This window comes from Sparus aurata, chromosome 17 (assembly GCF_900880675.1).
Source record: "Sparus aurata chromosome 17, fSpaAur1.1, whole genome shotgun sequence".
NCBI lineage: Eukaryota > Metazoa > Chordata > Actinopteri > Spariformes > Sparidae > Sparus > Sparus aurata.
The window spans coordinates 19,038,073-19,057,316 of NC_044203.1; the positions used below are offsets into that span (position 1 = coordinate 19,038,073).

At 40.4% G+C, this 19,244-nt stretch overlaps 1 protein-coding gene across 2 annotated transcripts in view; it reads right to left on the reverse strand.

Moving 5' to 3' along the window:
- Positions 1-7,025: 7,025 nt before the first annotated feature.
- Positions 7,026-19,244, reverse strand: part of aplp1 (amyloid beta (A4) precursor-like protein 1) — a 38,123-nt gene continuing 25,904 nt past the window's right edge. The window contains exons 4-17 of one of the 2 annotated variants that reach the window (XM_030393333.1): positions 18,590-18,702; positions 17,850-18,043; positions 17,451-17,758; positions 15,524-15,651; positions 14,051-14,125; positions 13,791-13,949; positions 13,567-13,695; positions 12,128-12,227; positions 11,852-12,019; positions 11,710-11,730; positions 11,546-11,613; positions 11,387-11,452; positions 11,151-11,294; positions 7,026-10,004 (exon numbers count right to left, since the gene is read on the reverse strand). In XM_030393333.1, the coding sequence (XP_030249193.1) occupies positions 9,906-10,004; positions 11,151-11,294; positions 11,387-11,452; positions 11,546-11,613; positions 11,710-11,730; positions 11,852-12,019; positions 12,128-12,227; positions 13,567-13,695; positions 13,791-13,949; positions 14,051-14,125; positions 15,524-15,651; positions 17,451-17,758; positions 17,850-18,043; positions 18,590-18,702 (1,772 nt within the window). In that variant the 3' untranslated portion in view covers positions 7,026-9,905. Of the gene's footprint in view, positions 10,008-11,150; positions 11,295-11,386; positions 11,453-11,545; positions 11,614-11,709; positions 11,731-11,851; positions 12,020-12,127; positions 12,228-13,566; positions 13,696-13,790; positions 13,950-14,050; positions 14,126-15,523; positions 15,652-17,450; positions 17,759-17,849; positions 18,044-18,589; positions 18,703-19,244 lie in introns of both variants that reach the window. The other variant, XM_030393332.1, reaches the window with a different exon arrangement.

Genomic DNA, 19,244 nt, shown 5'->3' on the forward strand with positions numbered 1-19,244 from the left:
GTCTGGGTAAAGGTTTTGGTGAGGGACACGGTGGTTTCCTCTTTTGTCTTCACGGTCCCTCCTCTTCAGCTTATCCCTCATTGGTCCATTGATTATGGTGCTAAAAGGTTTGTTTTTTTGTGATAAAATGGTGACTTTTCTACTTCACGGAAACCAGTTATTTTATTATTTTGTTTTGTTTATTTTTTTTGCTTAAAGCATTGAGGCAGTTTGATACCATTCAACATTCTCCTACTGTTGAACGTGCAGCGCAGTAAACTAAGATTGTGTATTGCATCAAAAATCACAAACTAAACAGAAAACAGACATAGCAGTAATGCATTTTCTGAAACTGAGAGAGGTTCAATTTGAACAAATGAATAAACTATTTGTGCATACAGTACGTGTGTGGGTGGGTGTTTGTGTGTGTGATTGAGAAAGAGAGGGAGAGAAACGGGGACAGTGGTTAGAGGGATGTATGCGTGCCACACTGATGCTGTGTGCCTGTATATGATTTCCTTCCCTCCAGCATCACTTACTGGTCACTACATTAATAGGCTGTTCTGTGCTGAAACAAAAACCACCTCAAAGACTCTGATCTGTGACAGGAAGCATACAAACAAAAGGACGGTGATACCGACATGTAGGGCTGGGCTTCGCTGAAACCCGCTCCCTTGAAATAGCCCTTTCGATATGTCAGACCTCGGCGTGAAAAGACGTTAAAAAAATAGGCCAACTGTAGAGCGCTGGTCAGTTTAGCCGACCCCGATGGAGTACATTGTGATTCCTTTGTTTGCCTTGAAAGCTTTTTCCAGCCACTAGATTATTAATTATCAAGCAGTGAGAACTACATCTTTTTAGAATAGCTTTAGAACTACTGTTGTCCTCTATTGTATTTATAAAACTCTGCATTATGTTCACTGTTTTTTTTGGGGGGCGGGGACGGAAACGGGTGAACTTTAGCATGTTTAATGTTGTACAGTTTTTGCATCAAACGAACAGCAGAATACATAAATACACTGTGAATTTTAAAAGTTGACTTTAAAATAGTCCTGAAAGTGATTACCTCAAAGTTATACCTAAGTTGTATGCGCTAAACAGTTTTAACAACTTATTACTGTTAGTCTACTAGTCTCACTTTGTCTGATTTTACAGTGTATGTCAATACTAATACAGGTTGAAAGTTGAATAACCCTGCCACAGTTCACCTGTTTCGTCACTTCTCTTATGTCAAATGTTCTATTGCACCATACGCCGACAGAGAGCCGAACTCACACCTCTTCCACCTAATTTTGAAAAAAATAAAGTGTACAGAAGTCAATGGCGAGAGACAAATACATTTTTGATGCTTATTGAATTGCACCATGAATCACACAAATGACATTTATCAATTTCATTGTTTTTGAAGTCAAGAAAGTCACAGTTCGTCGTAAATACCACTTATTTTTGTTTGGAACCAGTCAGTTTTCTCAAAATACGTCCCTAACAGTGACATGGCCATCACCTAAAAATCACAATTTAGGTCACATTGACAAGTGCACATCACTTACACATCTGTTGACTGTGCAATCTTTCGTGTTATTTAGTTTCATAGTGGCATACTTAATTGTTTATGACAAACTGCAACTTTCTGAAGTTGAAAAAATATCTTTAAAATTGATAAACATCCTGGTCTCTGGGATTTCTTTTGTTTTGTGTTCACGCTATTACATTCTATCTTTATTTGCTATATTTTCCTGTTCCTATAAATGCATATTTTGCTGTATTCTGCCAACCCTACAGCTGAAAACAGGGTGTATGTTCAAGTCAGGTCTGAAGCACCACCACCAGGAAATGAACCACGTCTCTCAGGTTGGTGTATTGGTGGACAACTTAACCCCTGTGCACCAGAAAAAAACTATGTGTACTCTAAAGGAAAAGTATTGTTTGAAATATGAAATTCTCAAAAATGTTAGTCATAAAACATGGTTTGATATAATATGTAAATATCGATACAAAAATGTAGAACTTAGAAGTGTTTAATCCAGCTGACAGGTAAAATTAGTAAGTAGACCATGAACATAAAGGAGTTCTTAGTAGCTTAAGAGCCAGATATTCATCCCAGGAGTTGGTGGAGACCAAAACTGAGCAGAAAGGAGATTGAATTTTGGACTAACATTCATCATGTTGCCAGACACACAACTCCAAGTTAATTTTATTTTCTCTGTGTGTGCAAGCTTTGCAAACGTTAACCAGTCTGTGTAATGCAGGTTATTGTCAAGTTCTTCTGCCACTATGAAACAATAAGGGGAAAAGGCAGTGTACAAACCCCATTAGATTGGGAAATACAATCAAACAAAACATGAAAAGGGCCTATAAAGATAGATAGTGTTCAGCACTATACACAAGCCGTGAGTGTCGAGAGAAAAAACGTTTAAAACTGAAAGAAAAACTAAACAAGCACAGTTAGCCAAAACTACTCTCTGCACTTACACAACAGCTGGAATAGATTGTTGCTGGTAAATTGCAGTCAGAGAGCAGATGGCAGTGTTTTCTGATGCAATGAAATCTGATTAATACGAGAGAGTTTAAGCCCATGTCATATCACATGGCAAAAGCCCTTTGAAGTCACATCTGGCGGGAATTGGGGCGCAGCAGACAGATTGAAGACAGGGTAGTGTTTCTGCTGAAAAATGTCATATTTCATTGTTAAAATACATTTTTATTTATTTTTGATTTATTTCAGTTGATGCTGTTGAATTCCCCATTTGATTAAAACTGTCAATTTAATTAAATTGAATATTAACCTTGTCTTTGATACTGGACTCAAATTGAATAATGAATAATAACTCTTTATTGTAGAAGGCAGTCAGATGTGGTTTGGTTATTGAAAATGTGTCTGTTTAGGTCATTGGATACTTTACCAGCAGTTTTCTGGAGGGACTGTATGTGAAAAACTATTGGTACGATAAACACGTCGTCATATCTAAATGACTAAATAGGTCGATTACCAACGTCTCCCAAAATTATACGAATCGGGTTCCCAAAACAACATGATGGTTCCAGCATATCAGTGACACACCTACCAGACCTTTGTTGTACACTTGTTGTCTGGTTAGGCTAGGCACTAAAGCTGCTTGGTTAGGTTTAGGAAAACATTGTGGTTTGAAGCACTGCTTTACGTCCATTCGGCTACAAATCATTATAATTTAACCGCTACCTGACTGATAAGCAACTATAAAGACAATGGAAAGATGTCGGACCATATTTCGAGGTCAAACAACAGGTTTGATTACTGATTAACTTCCATTATAGACGACAGCTAATGTTAGCATTCAACCACATTCTTGCTAAAATGACTGTTTTATACAATACTCTTTTGATATGATACCATTAGGAAAGGCTAAATTAATTCAGAAATATCAACACATCTTGGAGACATTTGTCTAAACCTGCAACCTGTAAAAACACATGCAATCAAACAAGTAATGTTAGAAATTTGTTGAACGCTAACATCAGCTAATGAGTTATCAAGTATGTTGTTTTACCTTGAAATATGGGCGAATATGCCTCTAGATCATATTTGCAGTTGCTGATCAACTGGAAATCTGTAAAATGACAACAATTTTTGGGGATTATTTAACTTTATATGACTTGCAACCTGGAACACAGCAGCATAACATTATCCCAGCATTCAAGTTTCCCATCCTGCTTCTTCTCACTTCCTCCTTTTCGGCTGTAATAATGAGTACAGCCAATAGAGGTGTCTTAAACACTCACAGCTATATGCTTTGGCCTCTTCACCTCATGATGGCCACGAAGGGTCCACGTCTGTACCATCATGCTTGCCAGGCTCACTTGTCCTGGTGCAGAGCTCCTGTGCTAGCTGTCTGAACATCTCCCTATCCGGTCCGGGCAGAGTCAGGAAACTGCATGGCTAACCGAGCTAACTTACTCACAGAAGCTACAGTTAGCAGTAACTTTAGCAACAAGTAAAGATGAGCAGCCAGGGGACATCAGAAAAAAAGGCTACAGAGCAAGAGCAGGTTTTTAAAAAGGTGGATAGGGAATGAAGGAGGCGTCAGTCCTCACATTAATACATTAATTTGAAAACTTGAATTACTTGTTGCTTTGCAGATTTAGATTATGAATAGAAAATATAAATGACAAGAAATTCAGAGTTATTATTAGAGAGTTAAGATACTATTTGAAAGACAGTCGATTGCTGAGTCTCACGCTTTGGGTTGCTATGTCGGGCCGGCCACCAACCCAAATTTGACAAGATTGGAAACCCAAGGTGTTACAAAAATAGAATAAGACTCAACAATGAACTATTTTCCATGTTGGACCTTCAAACTAATCAGCAGTATATAACATAATCAACTTAGCCCCATCTTTTAAAGTAATGAACACATCAATGAGTACTCTTTGAACACTTTTTCATGCTTAAACTTTTGTTTGGTTGTTTTGAGTAAGAGTTTAAATGTAGGACTTTTGTTTTCACACTGTGGTATTGCTACTTTTACAAGGTGAAAGATGTCAGTAGTTTTCCACCACTGTTTGACACCTATATAGTCATAGGACATTAATATAGTGTTAAACACAATGTGGTTTCTCATGTAATTGCTATGATCAAAGGTTGGTCATATTGCTGCATTAGCAGGGAGGCAACAGTGACATTTTTTGCATCAAGTGTTCTTTGGTGGACGTGTCAGTTGCTTTTCCCACCAGCTATACAAACGTCTTCTAATGTACAGCTGACCATCCATGATCTGTGTGTGTGTGGGGGTGTGTACGTGCTGAGTTTGAAGCTGACATTTAGGGCTACTTTGTCTGTGCAAACAGTTATAGTCAAGTATTGCTCACACCACTGGACAGTCTGATGTCATTTGTTCCTCTCAGAGAAATTAACATTATACCAGCACTTAAATGTCATCATATGCTATATGGGAAGGAGACAACCCAAGGTGATGCACAGGGCTTCACCTTCCAGTAATATCAAGACTGTCAGTCCCCCCACAACATACTCCTCACCAACTGCTATCCCCCCGACTGTCAGTTTTGCAAACACCCTCCGACACCCTACCCAGCATCAGTGCTGACTCACTGAGGTGTCTAACTGTGTGGGGTATTTGAGGTGCGTGCTCGTCAAAGCACATTCCGCATTAGCATGACCTTCAGCGCCCACACATCTCGTATGATGTTAACAATGATCTTTTAATTCTTAGGGTAAGCACACACATGTGATGAGACCTTTGATCCACCTACTAGGGAGTTTAATTCCTGCATGCTAAGGGGTTTCATATTGTTGTTTTGTTGAATGAATCAAAGTGTTACCGAACTAAACAAAATGCACACTCAGATTGCGAAGTGATAGAAGTCTGGGTTAATATGAGTCGTCTTACATTACCACAGTGGCGGTACGTGAGCAGTCGACTTCAGAGGAACCGCTAACAAGATGACTGATGCGCGCTGGAGGCATCAATGACAAACTGTCACTGTACAGCCACAGAACCTTTTCACAGTAATCTGGGTTAGGACTACCCGTTAGGGTTGTGGTTTGGAAGTAAACCTGTGCTGGGTGAGGGGTTGGGGCTCGACACTTCTTTGTAATTTGTGGGTGAAGGAAGTGTGAAGCCTGCCCACGCAAATGATTGTGAATTGATGCTTGGGAACTGTGTCAAGATGTTTTTATCAGTTTGTTTTAGAGAGGGTCTGATGAATAATAATTATCAATGCTTATCACAACAGTACAGGATTTGATTAAAGCAGTCATTTGTTTAGTTGTTACAATCATTACTCATCACCCTACATTAAGTTGAAAGGTAAACACTAATCAGTTACGAACAATGTTACAATGATTCAGAGATCATCACGGGTAATTAGAAGTACTGTCCTGTTCGGTGGTTGGTTTTCTCTCTATCAATGCCTAACATACCTAATAGATGCAACTTAAAGCTATTACGATGAACTTCCAATTTTGTTGTTTATGGCGACCCCTTTGGGCAAAAGATGACTAAATTAAACAAAGCAAACTTTCTTCGTGATGTACTGTACCATCAGACTACAGAGCAGCTTCTTACCCTCAGGCTGAGAGACCCCTCAGTTCACCCTCATGTTTGAAAAAAAAAACAGTTCACTGGTCTGGCATCGCACTCCTACAACACCGTTGGACTGCTGAACCAGAGATATCACCTTTTGTGTTCTTCATCTTCAAAGCCTGGTGCCTACATTTCCCACAATGCAACTTATCAACTGAGTTACAATACTGGAGGCAAATTTATCAGATTGAATGCAGCTTCCCCTGGAGCCACTAAAGGCTTTATACTATGTTTTTCGCATATGCAGGAATACTCCCCAAGACCTGTGAACACACTTTGATGTGCAAAATTGGTGGCAGCATCCTGTAATTCATTGAGATATGTATTATGTGTCTTCAGTTTCTTTGAGGTTAATGAGGTGATTTGAATCGCATGTTGCTTTTCCTGACAAAGGAAGTAACCTGCGTATTTTGGCATCACATGCACTGTGGGTGAAGGAGTCACTGAAACTCCATACTGAGAACTGAGAGGAAACCTTATCTGACACTGTATGTAAATGTTGGTTAAGATTTTTATCTTGTAGAAAGTTTTACTATCAACTATGTATTACGTCAATGTTTGACACCAGGATGAGCATTTTTTTTTTTTCGCGACTCGAGTCGGTAAACCTATGTGGCTGCTGACTAAGGAACCCAACTGTCAATTATGTTGTAATCTAGCTAAAAACAACTGTTTTCTAAGTGTGCTTTAGGTTTCTTTTTCCAAAGAAATGCAACTGTGTGAATGCAGGAGAAGGTTAAAACAACTCATTTTCCAGTGTGAGTAAGGCAGATGTTTTTTCCCCTCTGTGGCTTTGACATCATAGGGCTCATTACACAGAATACATCATGGTCAATCTTCAGCCTCCTGCATGTTGCGTCTGCATGTGAGATGACTGAATTATGTTTCCTAGTGATGTCAACACGGTGTCTCAGGGAGAGGAAATCTGCATGTGTAGAAGTGATTCAATAAAGGACAAACACAGTGTTTTATGGGTCATTCATTTTTATTACACTATTAATTAGCTTGACCAGTTTTAATTTCTCAGATTGCTTTGCAAGTACAGTTACACAACGGAGAACATTGTTGCCAAATTGAAATATCTGTCTGCTTATTTGTGGAGCATGTCTTTGGTTAAAGGTCTGAATGAAAATGAAGAACAGCTCTCTCGATGATGCAATCGACATCCCTAGAATCAATGCGGTATAATTGAAATCCGGCAGACAGAATCAGTGTCTCACAAATACACAAATCGAGTCATTTGGTTCTACTTGTGCTTAGTGCCACTCCTTGTCAATTAGGCAGAGAGGCCTCGTGTCTGCCTCTGTTTCACATTTCGGTTATAAACTTGTCAATGTTTGTCTCACACAAGCCTCTAAAATTACATTACAGGTGAAAAGCATGACCCTTGATCCAACTGATTACATATAAATAAAAAATACAGAATAATTACATCCAAAACACAGCATTGTAAAAGGCAATAATGCAGCAATTAAAATCTCAATAACATTGTTTATATTTTTCGTTGGGAAGTAAGGGGGACAGACCAACAAAGAAGTCTAGAATTTGACGGAGGACGTACGTACAAATGTGATTGGAGTAACTACAGTATACACCATTCTAAGTCTGCTAAATGCTGGTAGGAAACCTTCAGTGGTTTGGGAAAACACAGGCAAGCTTATTCTCATCTATGGTTTCAGTAGTATCATTACAAGATCAACTGACTTAAACTGTGAACATACGACGTTTTTCATTCACTAACGTAGCTGTACAAATTATACAAGGGCTATGACTTCTCTTTGCCCGTCATAACTCAACCGCAACCTGCAATTAACCTGCCTAACGAGAGAAACTGAAGATTAATCCTTAAATCGTAATTCAGATAGTCGAACAAAAAGAAAAGAAAAGAAAAAGAAATTATAAATAAGGACCTTTTTTCTCTGAATGGACATTTGCAGGTTTTTAGGGAAAAACTTCCACCAGTAAAGAAATAAATAAAATATGAACTGATTTTGGTATGACTTATCTATACTATAGCATATATGTAAAGACCCATGATTAAAAAGCAACATCCCACTATGTGACCTTCCTCAACCGAGATGGCCTGATAGAATTAAGTAATGGAAATCAACCCTGACAGTTAACAGCCAGAAAAAAAAGGGGCAATCCCTTTTTTTAACTACCTATACAGGGCCATTAGGTTGATCATAAATATGACAAACTACAATGAGTCATTCGGTGACAGGCTTTTATGACAAGAGTACCTTAAATATAGCATCTATAGAGTGCTAACATTCAGTGTTGTTGAGTTCAAATTTGTCAAACTGGCAGATTTAAAGACATAAAGCGTGTTTTTTTTTTACTACTATCATGCCCGAGTGTGGTCTGTTTTAATACACACACACAGATACTTCACGATACTATAGCTGTGGCCTCCTCTGTAAAGTATAATATGCTTTAAGTTTCTCCACTCTGACACACGCCTGCCAACTGTGAAAATGAACAGGCTGCTACAGGAAGTGATGAGAGGGGCATTAGGCGTGTAGTGTGCCTTGTCGGATGTGTCGAACGTCACTACTCGGTCTACTAGGGGAGTGATGGGGTTTCTACTGAAAAGAAGATGGAATCTCAACGTCTACCTTAAATACATTCAGAAAGAAGTTACTGTGTCGTTGTCTTGTGCTGGTTTTTACAACAGTCCGTTTTCAATCAGCCATGTTAGGAAAATGTTTCTCCCTCTCGTAACAGCACAATGTACTATTTTTAAGTATTATTCCGTTTACATCAATGCAAATTAATCATAGAAATGTCTACATCTAGTAGTAGCATGTATTTCTTACGTTATTTACAGTGTCCAGTTTGAACGGTGACATTTCCGACTTTTTCAAAAGCAATGACGAGAACAACACAAAGAAGTACAGCAGCATCATACACCAAGTTGTCATGCTTTCAATAAAAAGGAACGGACTTCTGATTATTCTGTTTTTACAGTTCTTCAGGTAGCAGTTCAAACAGAAATTAACTCATTCACCGACTAAATTAGCTCAATGGAATATTTGGTATGCTTTCTCCAAATAATTTGATCCTCAGAAGTCAAAAACATGATTTTCTTTTCTTTACAGTAGTTCTTTATCGACTAGTGTGGTCTTTTTGGCCTTGCGTGTGTTAAATTAAAGTCTCACACATTCAACGTAAACACCTCCGCATCCTCACTTAATGTCCATGTAATAATATTAGAGGTATTGCCCAATGTTACAGTGGCTCCTGGAGGTAAGTTTAGCTTTTGACAATTAGCTCAATTGTCCTTTCATCACTGAGTGGGTTTTAGAATTGAGAATTGTTACACCATAACTAGGCTGTCACTCGCACTCATCTACACAGATACATTATATCTAACTGTGGTACAATTTTGAACAAAGAGACTACTACTGAAAAATAAATCCTATAAAGCATTATGCACCGTTCAACTTTCTAGCGAGGGGCGGTAGGTCAAGTCATGCCACTGGGACGGTTCTCCTGTCTGACGTGAAGGTTTTTCTCAGGATTATGAGATGCTGTGGCAACGCTAATGGAAAGAACAATGCTCGGACTCTAACCCAGAGGAGGAGTATTAGGTTACAATAGGTGATGTGAGTTCGTAATCATATCTCAATATTCACATTCTGGTAATGATGATGGGTTGTCGTCGGTCATTTACAATGGGTTTGGGACGCACCCCGTACTTATTCAGTTACTTTATGTTTGCAACACATCTTAAATCCGTCATAGGGAGTGTAGCTGGGACACCACTGTTAGGAAGAGTGGGGTGGGGGGAGGGGGGGGGACAAAACAAGTGGTCAGGCATGACTTGTTGGCAGCCCCGGTACCTCAGTTCATCTGTTCAAAGAATTTGTAGGTGGGATTTTCATAGCCGTGATTCTGCATTTTGTTGAGCTGTCGTTCTTCTGGTGTCAGCATGGGGTCGACCTGCTGCGAGACAAAGAGCTTGGATTATTACACACTAAAGACAAAGTTCACGAGCAAGGACAACACTGTCACAGCCATCCATCCAATCATGACTTTGGTGAGGGCATAGGGTTTCCTTAGGAGGAGTTAGAGGCGCAACTACGTAATTTTGACTGTTGGTAGGTCTCTCAGTCCTTTAATCAGGGATAAATAATGCTTGAAACAAGATGGAGGGCAGGAAAACATTTATGGATGTATGTCGGCTTAGAGTTACCAGGGCCCAGCAGACTGTTAGCTTAGCTTAGCATAAAGACTTGAGACATGTGGAAACAGCTGGCATGGTTTGGGCTACAGGTACCAAAATCTGCCTCCCAGCACCATTCAAACTAACTAATCGCTAATCTTATATGTTGTTTGTTTGCTCCTGATGCTGCTAGCTGGATATATGTTTTTAACCTTGGGACAGAACCAGGCTAGCCGTTTTCCCTATATTCCCAGTCTTTATGCTAAACTACCATTAACTAACTGGCTGTTGTTTCATGTCTACATTTGTGAGAATATTAGCCTGCTAATTTTGTATTCTAACTCTTGCACTGAAATTGAAAAAACATACTTCCAAAAATGTCGAACTATTCCTTCAACTTACAGAATCACACCAATATTTTCACTTTCTTTTTTTGTATTTTTTTTTGTATTTTTTTTTACATATTTAGCACATACAAAGTTAACTTATTTTAAAATGTTAAAGCTGATAAAGTAAGTATTCCACAATCTTTAGCCCGATACCCATTATTCTTCACAACCATTGGTTTATTTATTCTATCACAACATGAAATGAAGGGAAGTCAGTGGATAAGCTGAACGTCTGGAATTAATCTGTTTCTGATATGCCCTCGGCAGTGTTACTATAGGCTCTAATACAATATAAACAATCACATTTTTTTCTTCTTTTTACATGTCTCTCTTTTTCTCTTCCATTAAACTGCTGTGGGCTGGGAGGGAGAACCCTTTTTTTAATGTATGTGAGTACATAAATGATAACGATAAACTAAATCTTGCACATATACACAGAACTGTGTTTCCTAGTTAAACTACAAAGGGCAATACCACTGCTGTGGTCCTTTAAGACAAGACTGGCTGAAACAAAAGGCCCGTGTGGGGTCGTACCTCTACGATTCCATGGCTGATAGTGCCGTATGGCTTCCTGCGCACCAGCAGCAGGCTGATTACCATCACCATGGCGATGGCCACAGCCACCACCAGCAGCCCCACCATGGCGCCGCGGTTAAACGTCTCCAATGCATCAGGTTGCTGTGGACAGAATTGTGCAGTGAGACGCTAGACGAGGTGGACACTTAGCGACACAATGAAACAGGCCATCTGAATTTGAAAGAATTTCTTACCAGCTCATCTCTCTCAATCTCAGGAAGCTTGTTGACGACCTGCTTGAGCTCCACGGAGGTGTTGATCTATGAGAATGGACAGAGGGTGTGAGAATCAGGCAACTAGAAGATCACAGGGTCTGAAGTATGACCAGCCTTTTTACACGATCATCATTTTACCTTTTCCTCGTATTCATAAGTTGGGCCTCTCTCAGATGTAGTATAATCATATTCATCGACTGCAGGCACTAAAGATGGAGACAGAGAAATACACATGAAGCTGTGGGCAAAAGTAGGAAAAAAAACCCTCTGAAATCATTGTAAACATGAAAACAGCAGCTCACCTTTCTTATTAGACTGCAGCTCTTTAGGCATAAAAGAGGGAAAAGAGTCATTAACAACAGCAGCCACTTACACAATTAGGACAGGCTTATGGATGTTGAATACATGTATGTATGTGTGTTTGAGTAGGATGTGGATGTATACCAATGTGGGGAGGGTAAGGCCTGTTCTGGAAGGCTCTCTCCTCTTCCTCTTCATCATCCTTTTCCTCCTCACTCTCTGCCGGCAGGAGCTCCTCAGTAGTGCGGGTCTCGGAGAAGGAGGTGGTCATGAGCTCGCTGATGTCTCCCCTCTCTGCCTTGACAAGCTCCTCTGCAGGTGACAAAGAAAAAAAAAAAAAAAAAAACAAACAGAGGTCAGCTTGAGCGGTCTGCGGATTTGACAGCTGATTATATGATGGGTAACAGCAGCTGAGCTTACGGATATCACTGTGCAGCTCTTCGGCCAGGGAAGGGTCCTTGTAAAGCAGTGCGAGACTCTGGTTCATCCTCTCCTCGATTACATGGAGATGTGTGTACACCTGCAAATCACAAACATCCATTTCTAGTCACGCCGGGCTCCAAAAACACAGTAAATAAAACATCTGAAGGCCTTCTTCACTGGAGTCATCTTCAGAAAACATGTCAGCCTTCAAGCTCAAATAGTCTGCCCTAAAAAAACTACCGTTACCCAATTTTTACTCACTCTGTGTACACATGGTTACATATATGCACTGTATCTTTATGTGTACCCAATACTTAAATCCAAATATGAGGCACCTGTACGTTACTTGTGTATTCCTAATTTTTCTTATTTGATAACTTTAGTCACTAGTTTCTTCTTGCATCGGAGCCAAAGTCGCACATTTTGTTGGCATTTGGATGAAAACAACACTCACTCCAATAATCAGAAAAATTCTTATCGTCACATCTGATAATCAGCCTGACCAATGATAGAATACAGTATATACATTCATGCAACGATGCGTTTAATTCACTTGTTCCTGTGCATTCATTTTAACAAAATGACTTTTGATACTCAAATACATTTATTATCAGATAACTTTATATACTTTTACCAACACTATATAATTGTGTTTTCATCTATCTGTTGCCTTACTTCTCGGCATGTTTCTATATTTTGCTCACGCTGCTCATTACTGTTTACATTGCATATATTGTATGTGACAAATATTCTGTTTTTAATGTATGTGTTGTGATATTGGGCTGTGATAAAGTTTGACCAAAGAAAAACCTCAAGAATCCAGGTTATTATTGTCTGATAATTCCAAGATGTAACCCAAGTATAACGGTATCCATAGTGATACTCTCCGATCACGAGAGTCAAAGACCTCATGTTTGGAGAGATCAGGCCATATTTGGGCCTCATACATGACAAAAATAAGATGTATCCGATATCTTCGTATAATAAATGTCCTGTAATGAAAAAAATGTGTATTGAATCCAAATTTGACCTGATATTGGGCATATCAACTAAACAATCCAATCATAATGTCTTGAGTTCTGGTCTTTTTTGCACAGAGTTCGAACAATGTCGAACAGAATGTGTGTTGAAGTGGTCTTGGCCGTGAGAAGAGAAGCAGTGAATTGGTTCCTTAAATGAATGAAAAATGAAAGTCCAGATAGATATTTTTCATGGATTCATGTGTCGAAAGGCAGCTTTTGAAGTCAGCAGAGCCCGGCTTTGATCTCTGTGTAATGAAAAGAAGATTGGGAGCTGCTTCACCTCTGTGAGTTCAGTCCCAGCTCTTCAGCACACAATGTTCCGTACGTTTCTCGGTCAGCAGAAAAAGGAGCTCTCGCGTATCAAAAGCACAGGCGTGCGCGGAAAGCATTTCGAGTAGCAGAAATCTCACACACCTGGAATTTCATCTGCTCAGCCTTCTGCGGGTCGACAGCCACGATGTGCTGGTAATGCCTGAGTGTGTGTCTGCGGTCCTTCTGCTCTGCGGCCATGTATCGCTTCAGAGCCTGCAGCACGCGCTCCGGCTGGAAGAAGAAGTTAAAGAGAGGCCAGAGTGAGATAAAAGATGTTTGAACTTCCTTTTTATGTCGCTTCCCCCTCCTCTCCGTGATGGACTTACCTGAGGGGGATCGGACTGCACTGCAGTCAGGTAGTTCTCCAGGGCCAGGCGGCGGTTGTTGTTGAGAATGGCCTCGACTCTGGCGAGATGAGTCTCCACCAGCCTCTGCCTCTCTCCTGCAACCTGCTCCTCCAGCGTTTGCAGCACGGATTGGAAGTGCTGGACGTGGAGAGACGAGGGACGAGTGAAGATGGTGCAACATTGCCGCGGGAGAATTCAAACTACAGAATTAAAGCCAAGGCTGACAAACATCTGCTTACCTCATTCAGGGCCTGTCGCTCTGACCTTGGCAGATTCTTTGACTGGTTGTCTGCCTCTGCCCACTCCTTCATGATCTAAGGAAATAAAGAGAAATGATTACAGTTTATCCTACACGATATAAAACAGGGTTCACCAGTATAACCTGTATGAACTGCACACGGACAGAGGCATCAACATGATCTGACTGCACAATTTCTTAAAACTACAGAATGTGTGTATATTTGTTTTTGCATATCAACTGGTGCACTGTCATCCAAAATTCCTACATTGTTTGTTTTTTAAAAACTTGGACGTTTAGCTTCAAACGAAAGTTTGACATTTTAGTATATTTCATTTATTTGCTGTTCTGCTGAGAGCTAGATGAAAAAATTGATACGGTCCCACTCAGCTCAGATCGACAGTAGTCTGGCGCTGTCTGAAGGGACCACAATCTGCTCTTCGGCACTTCTAAATCTCATAATCAACAAGCTATATCTGTACAAAATGTGAACAGTAAAAATAGAGAATGCGTGTTGCAACTGTAAAAGCCCTTTAAAGGATAGGCAATGGATATTTGCAGTAGCTGTTAACACTGTGATACGGTGCACTAGATGACTGTTGTGCAATTCAAATAAACATGAAATGAAATGAACTGAAATGCAAAGAACACTTCATGAAGTGAGTCTCTTTTGGTCGCAAGGCCACATTACAGTGACAACAACACAGATATAAATATGCAAGAGAGCAATGACGTGTATCTCGAAACTGTTCCTTAAAAAAAAAATATGGGACAATAGTTGTTGTGACATCTTTCATCACCTCACAGCTATACACATTAGCAGTTATGAATAATGTATGGTGTACAAAGAAAACCCATGACATTGTCTGGCTAGTTTTGAAAGAACATTAAACATATCATGACTGTGAATCTGTAACAACATGGTGACCATCGAAACTGTTGAGCAAGAAGGCTTGATGGCAGTGATGAAAACACAGTAATTGTGGTGTGTGAAACCACAGCCGAAACCCAGAGAAGGGCTGTTTTTTCTTTTACAGAAGCTGTTTTTTTAGATTGTGAACAAAGATACAAACACACAGAGTCAGAGACAGATGTGATGTGTGATTAACTCATGTGTGAAACATGGCCTCCACAACCACTGCAAAGTATACTGCTAGATTATTGAGAATAACTTTAACCCCTAGAAATAAGCACTGTAATGACATTCTATTTGAATTATGACGAGGGTTGATTATATATGGGAATACAAACAATCATACGGACGCCATTTGAGGTTTTTCAGTTCACTTCTTTCAGGGCAAGTGTGAAATTTCTATCTAATCCTGCTTCCCTGAATGCAGGTAAAACATGCAGAGGCCGGTGCCCCTGTCATTCTGAGAATTAGACTCGGGAGCCTCATCCCGCATTAATGAAACAACTGTCCGACCCAACAGCCAAAAAACTATTAGCCTGTTCTGAGCTCTGTGAAAGTCACCTCGTTGATGCGCTTCATTCTGCGCTCCTCCAGGTCCGTTTTGGCACGCAGGAAGTTGGCATGCTCGGTGTCATCCACCGGCTTCTCAAAATAAACATCGACGCCATCTGTGGGCCGAGGCGTAGTCACTGGATGGGAAGAGACAGAAAACAGAGGTTATTACTGTTGCAGGAGCCAGAGAGCAATTAAACCCTAATTAAATGAACAGCCCTGGTCAAAGTGTGTCTCAGGGTGTGCACGGAGGAAATAGGAAGACAGACGGAAGGTCATTTTAACCAGCGACTGGGGGAATGTAAAGAATATTTTAAAAAGCACCATGGACACTACATCTGCTTCGTTCTGGAGAGAATTTAGGTGGAAAGGGATGATAATTCTTGATGGAGTACCAGAGCAAAGAACATCATTTTGTGTAAAACACACATTTAATCATCACTATCGATTCTTGGGCTTTAATCTATATAAATACTTGAAAATAGGTTAAATGGATTATTGAACAAGTGCCGAAACTACTGATCCCATTCTGCCTTGAGTTATTTAATCTGGGTAAGTGATGGTACTGCTTTGTGGTTTAGAAAACATGCGTTCCAATATTATTCAAAATGTGAGTATGAGGGATAGAATAGTTCTTTTGATTATCAGTATCGCTGGTTTTTGTGTCCGATTGCAGAGAATATAAATGCAATTGTCTCTGTCTGTAGTCATCACTCTGTGGTCTCACTCAATGTCCCGCCCACAACACTATCTGATTGGTTAAACATCACAAGTAACAGCCTATAAGCGCTGAGCAATCTGATTCTGCAAAGGAACAAACGTAAAGATGGTGTGTTAAATATTACTTCGGTGTAAGTGAAAGTCACTCATACGAATAATACTTGAGTAAAGTATTATATACTTATATTTTATTATATATTATATTTTAACTGTACACTATTAAAAGTACAAGCAAGTTTACATGTGTATGATTATCAGTATCTAGGTTTGTTCTATCCTAATGCCAATTAAATAAATTAACTTTAAAATGTGCCACTCTGGCTCTGAAGCAGCATGTAATCTGCAAAGTAACTAGTAACTAAAGTTATGAGGTAAATGCAGCCGAGTAACAAGTATGATGTTTGACTAACCCTAACCCCAAAATGTAGTGGAGTGGAAGTACAAAGTATCAGAAAATCAAAAAAAAATACTCAAGTAAAGTACAAATACCTCAAAATTGTAATTAAGCACAGTACTTGAGTATATTTCCTTAGTTACACTCCGTCACTGCTAGTAACTAAATCTATCAAATAAATGTAGAGGAGTGGAAGTAGCAGAATGGATTAACTAAATTTTGACACCAAGATTTTTATTTTTAATGGAAATTTCCATCTGTGAATTGTCCTTGAGCAAGATACTGGACTCCTAATTGCTCCTGATGTGTGGTTGGCACCTTGCATGGCGGCCTCTGCCATCAATGAGGGCCCTGCGATGAGCGGACGACTTGTACAGGGTGTACCCTGCCCTCGCCCTGAGACAGCTGGGATTGGCTCCAGCAAAAACCCCATAAAAGGGATAAAGCGGTTACAGACAATGGATGGATGAATTTCTATCTGTTCCAAATATTGGTTATCACTCTCCTAACCTACTAATGATCCCACAGACAGAGAGCACCATCATGGTTTACCATCATGGTTTTGTTCTTAGTTAAATTAAGTAAAGTGGCAGACTGTTCTATTTTTCTGTGCACACGAGAATAAACTCTGCTGAGGCCGGGAGGTTACTGTGAACACCAGATCTGGCTTTTATCTGGTTAAATAAAGGTTAAATAAAACACCAGATACAGCCCCCACATAGGAATAGGCACTTCTGACGCCATGTCAGACGAATGCATATGCGAGGTGCCTGGGTGGATGCGAACATTGAGTGTGAAGGCACATTACAGAAGGACACTCACAGCTGTCCTTGATCAGAGGTGTAGAGGTGGTGGGCTTGTGGCTTTTCGGGTAGTAGAGGGAGTCCAGGTAGTCTGACGTCTGGTAGGGACCTGAGTCAATCGGGTACTCGTACTCATCTGGATCTTTCACAGCTATGGCCTCCTCTTCCTCCTCTTCTTCCGCCTCCTCCTCATCAACTTCCTCCTCTTCCTCCTCCTCCTCCTCCTCGTCCTCTTCCTCCACCACCTCGTCATCCTCCTCCTCCATGTCGGCCTCGTCCAAGTCGGTGTCAGGGGAGGGGCTTGGCGTGGGGGCTGTCACTTTGGTGCTGTGGAAAAGCGATAAAGGTCATTGCTCTGATTTCTGCGAAGCATGCAACATGTCATCCTCCAACATCTGGCTAAGCTGAATCATCTTACACAGAATTAAGTTTTCCACTGGTCTGCAATGAGAGCGTCTGAGGGCCGGAGGGGACGTCTCTCTCCTCCGTCTCGCCTTTCCCGCTGGAGCCCCCTCGGCCTGGGCAGCACACATACTCAACACCTCGGAAATGGTCTCCACATGGCAACAGCATCCCATAGCTGTGGAGCTCCAGATTTTCCGCAGCACACTCCTGCGAGGGAGGCAATGAGAGCCCCAAAGTTTAAAAACACAGCGTCTAGTGAGGTTGCGATTTAATATTCTTGTGTTAAAATTTGCACAAAATACTGTAAATTCGAAAAATAACTTGAGAGTTTCTACTTGACTTTTTGAATATAGTGAGCGACTGTTGATATGAAGGAGTGATGAACTTTAGCTTGAACTTTGACACCTTTCTCTTATGGAAGTAACACCTCAGGTATTGATAAAGTATGACGTGCGCACACAGCACCAGTGTGCAGACTTGTCCAACCCAGCCTGCTATTTTCTGTTAGGCCTGGCAACAAAAGCGGTTTTAAATTCGCACTGGAAAGTTTATTGGCCGCATGATAAGTTAAACATTTAGAAAATGTATCAGTGGAAAGTCCCATGAAAAAAAAAAAAAGAAAAACGGAAAAAAAAAAATCAACCTTTTGCTTTTCCGTGGCTGTAAGCCTGTATTTCCTTAATCGCTGCGCCTCATTAAACAATATTAAAAGTTCAAAAAATTGTACGAACGCCATGTATCCACCCTTCTTACCTCCTTAGCAATGTTGTGCCAGTACACGTAGCTCTCACAAGCATCCATCTGCTCCTGGTGGAGGAAACGGCATCGGTCGGGCACCAGCAGGGCCTCGCTCACGTATTCGCCTTCTGCAGCGGGACGGAAGAAGAGGTGTCATTTTGAGAGTCAAACTTGAGAACTCAGTGTTGCGTTTGAACCTTGAGATTAAATGTGAATGTGCTTTTGAATTAAAAAGAATACAGGCTGCACCGTACAAAAAACACATGAAACTACAGGGGTTGGATGGGGGTGGGCTGCATATATTAAGACTGACAGAAAGCATAAATGTGTAATGTGTGAGCACTTTGCGCAGACAAACTGCAGATACTGTCAAGGACATGGAAATAAACAATAAACCATACATGAAATGGAAAGGAGGCTTTATAGTACTCAAATAAAACAGTACATGTAGTAATCATTCCAGGCCTGTTCTTCATACAGGGCTGTTATTACACACTGTTCTTTCGCAACTCATACACCCACACAACAGGCAGTACAGTAGAAATCGAACAAGCTCAAGCCAGTTCTTCGGTGCCGTGCAAAATAATAATGCTCCACGACTCAAAAGGTGAGTCACTGCTCATTACTCATTCATTCATTCATTCATTGTTAGCCTATCTGCCCCCCTAGT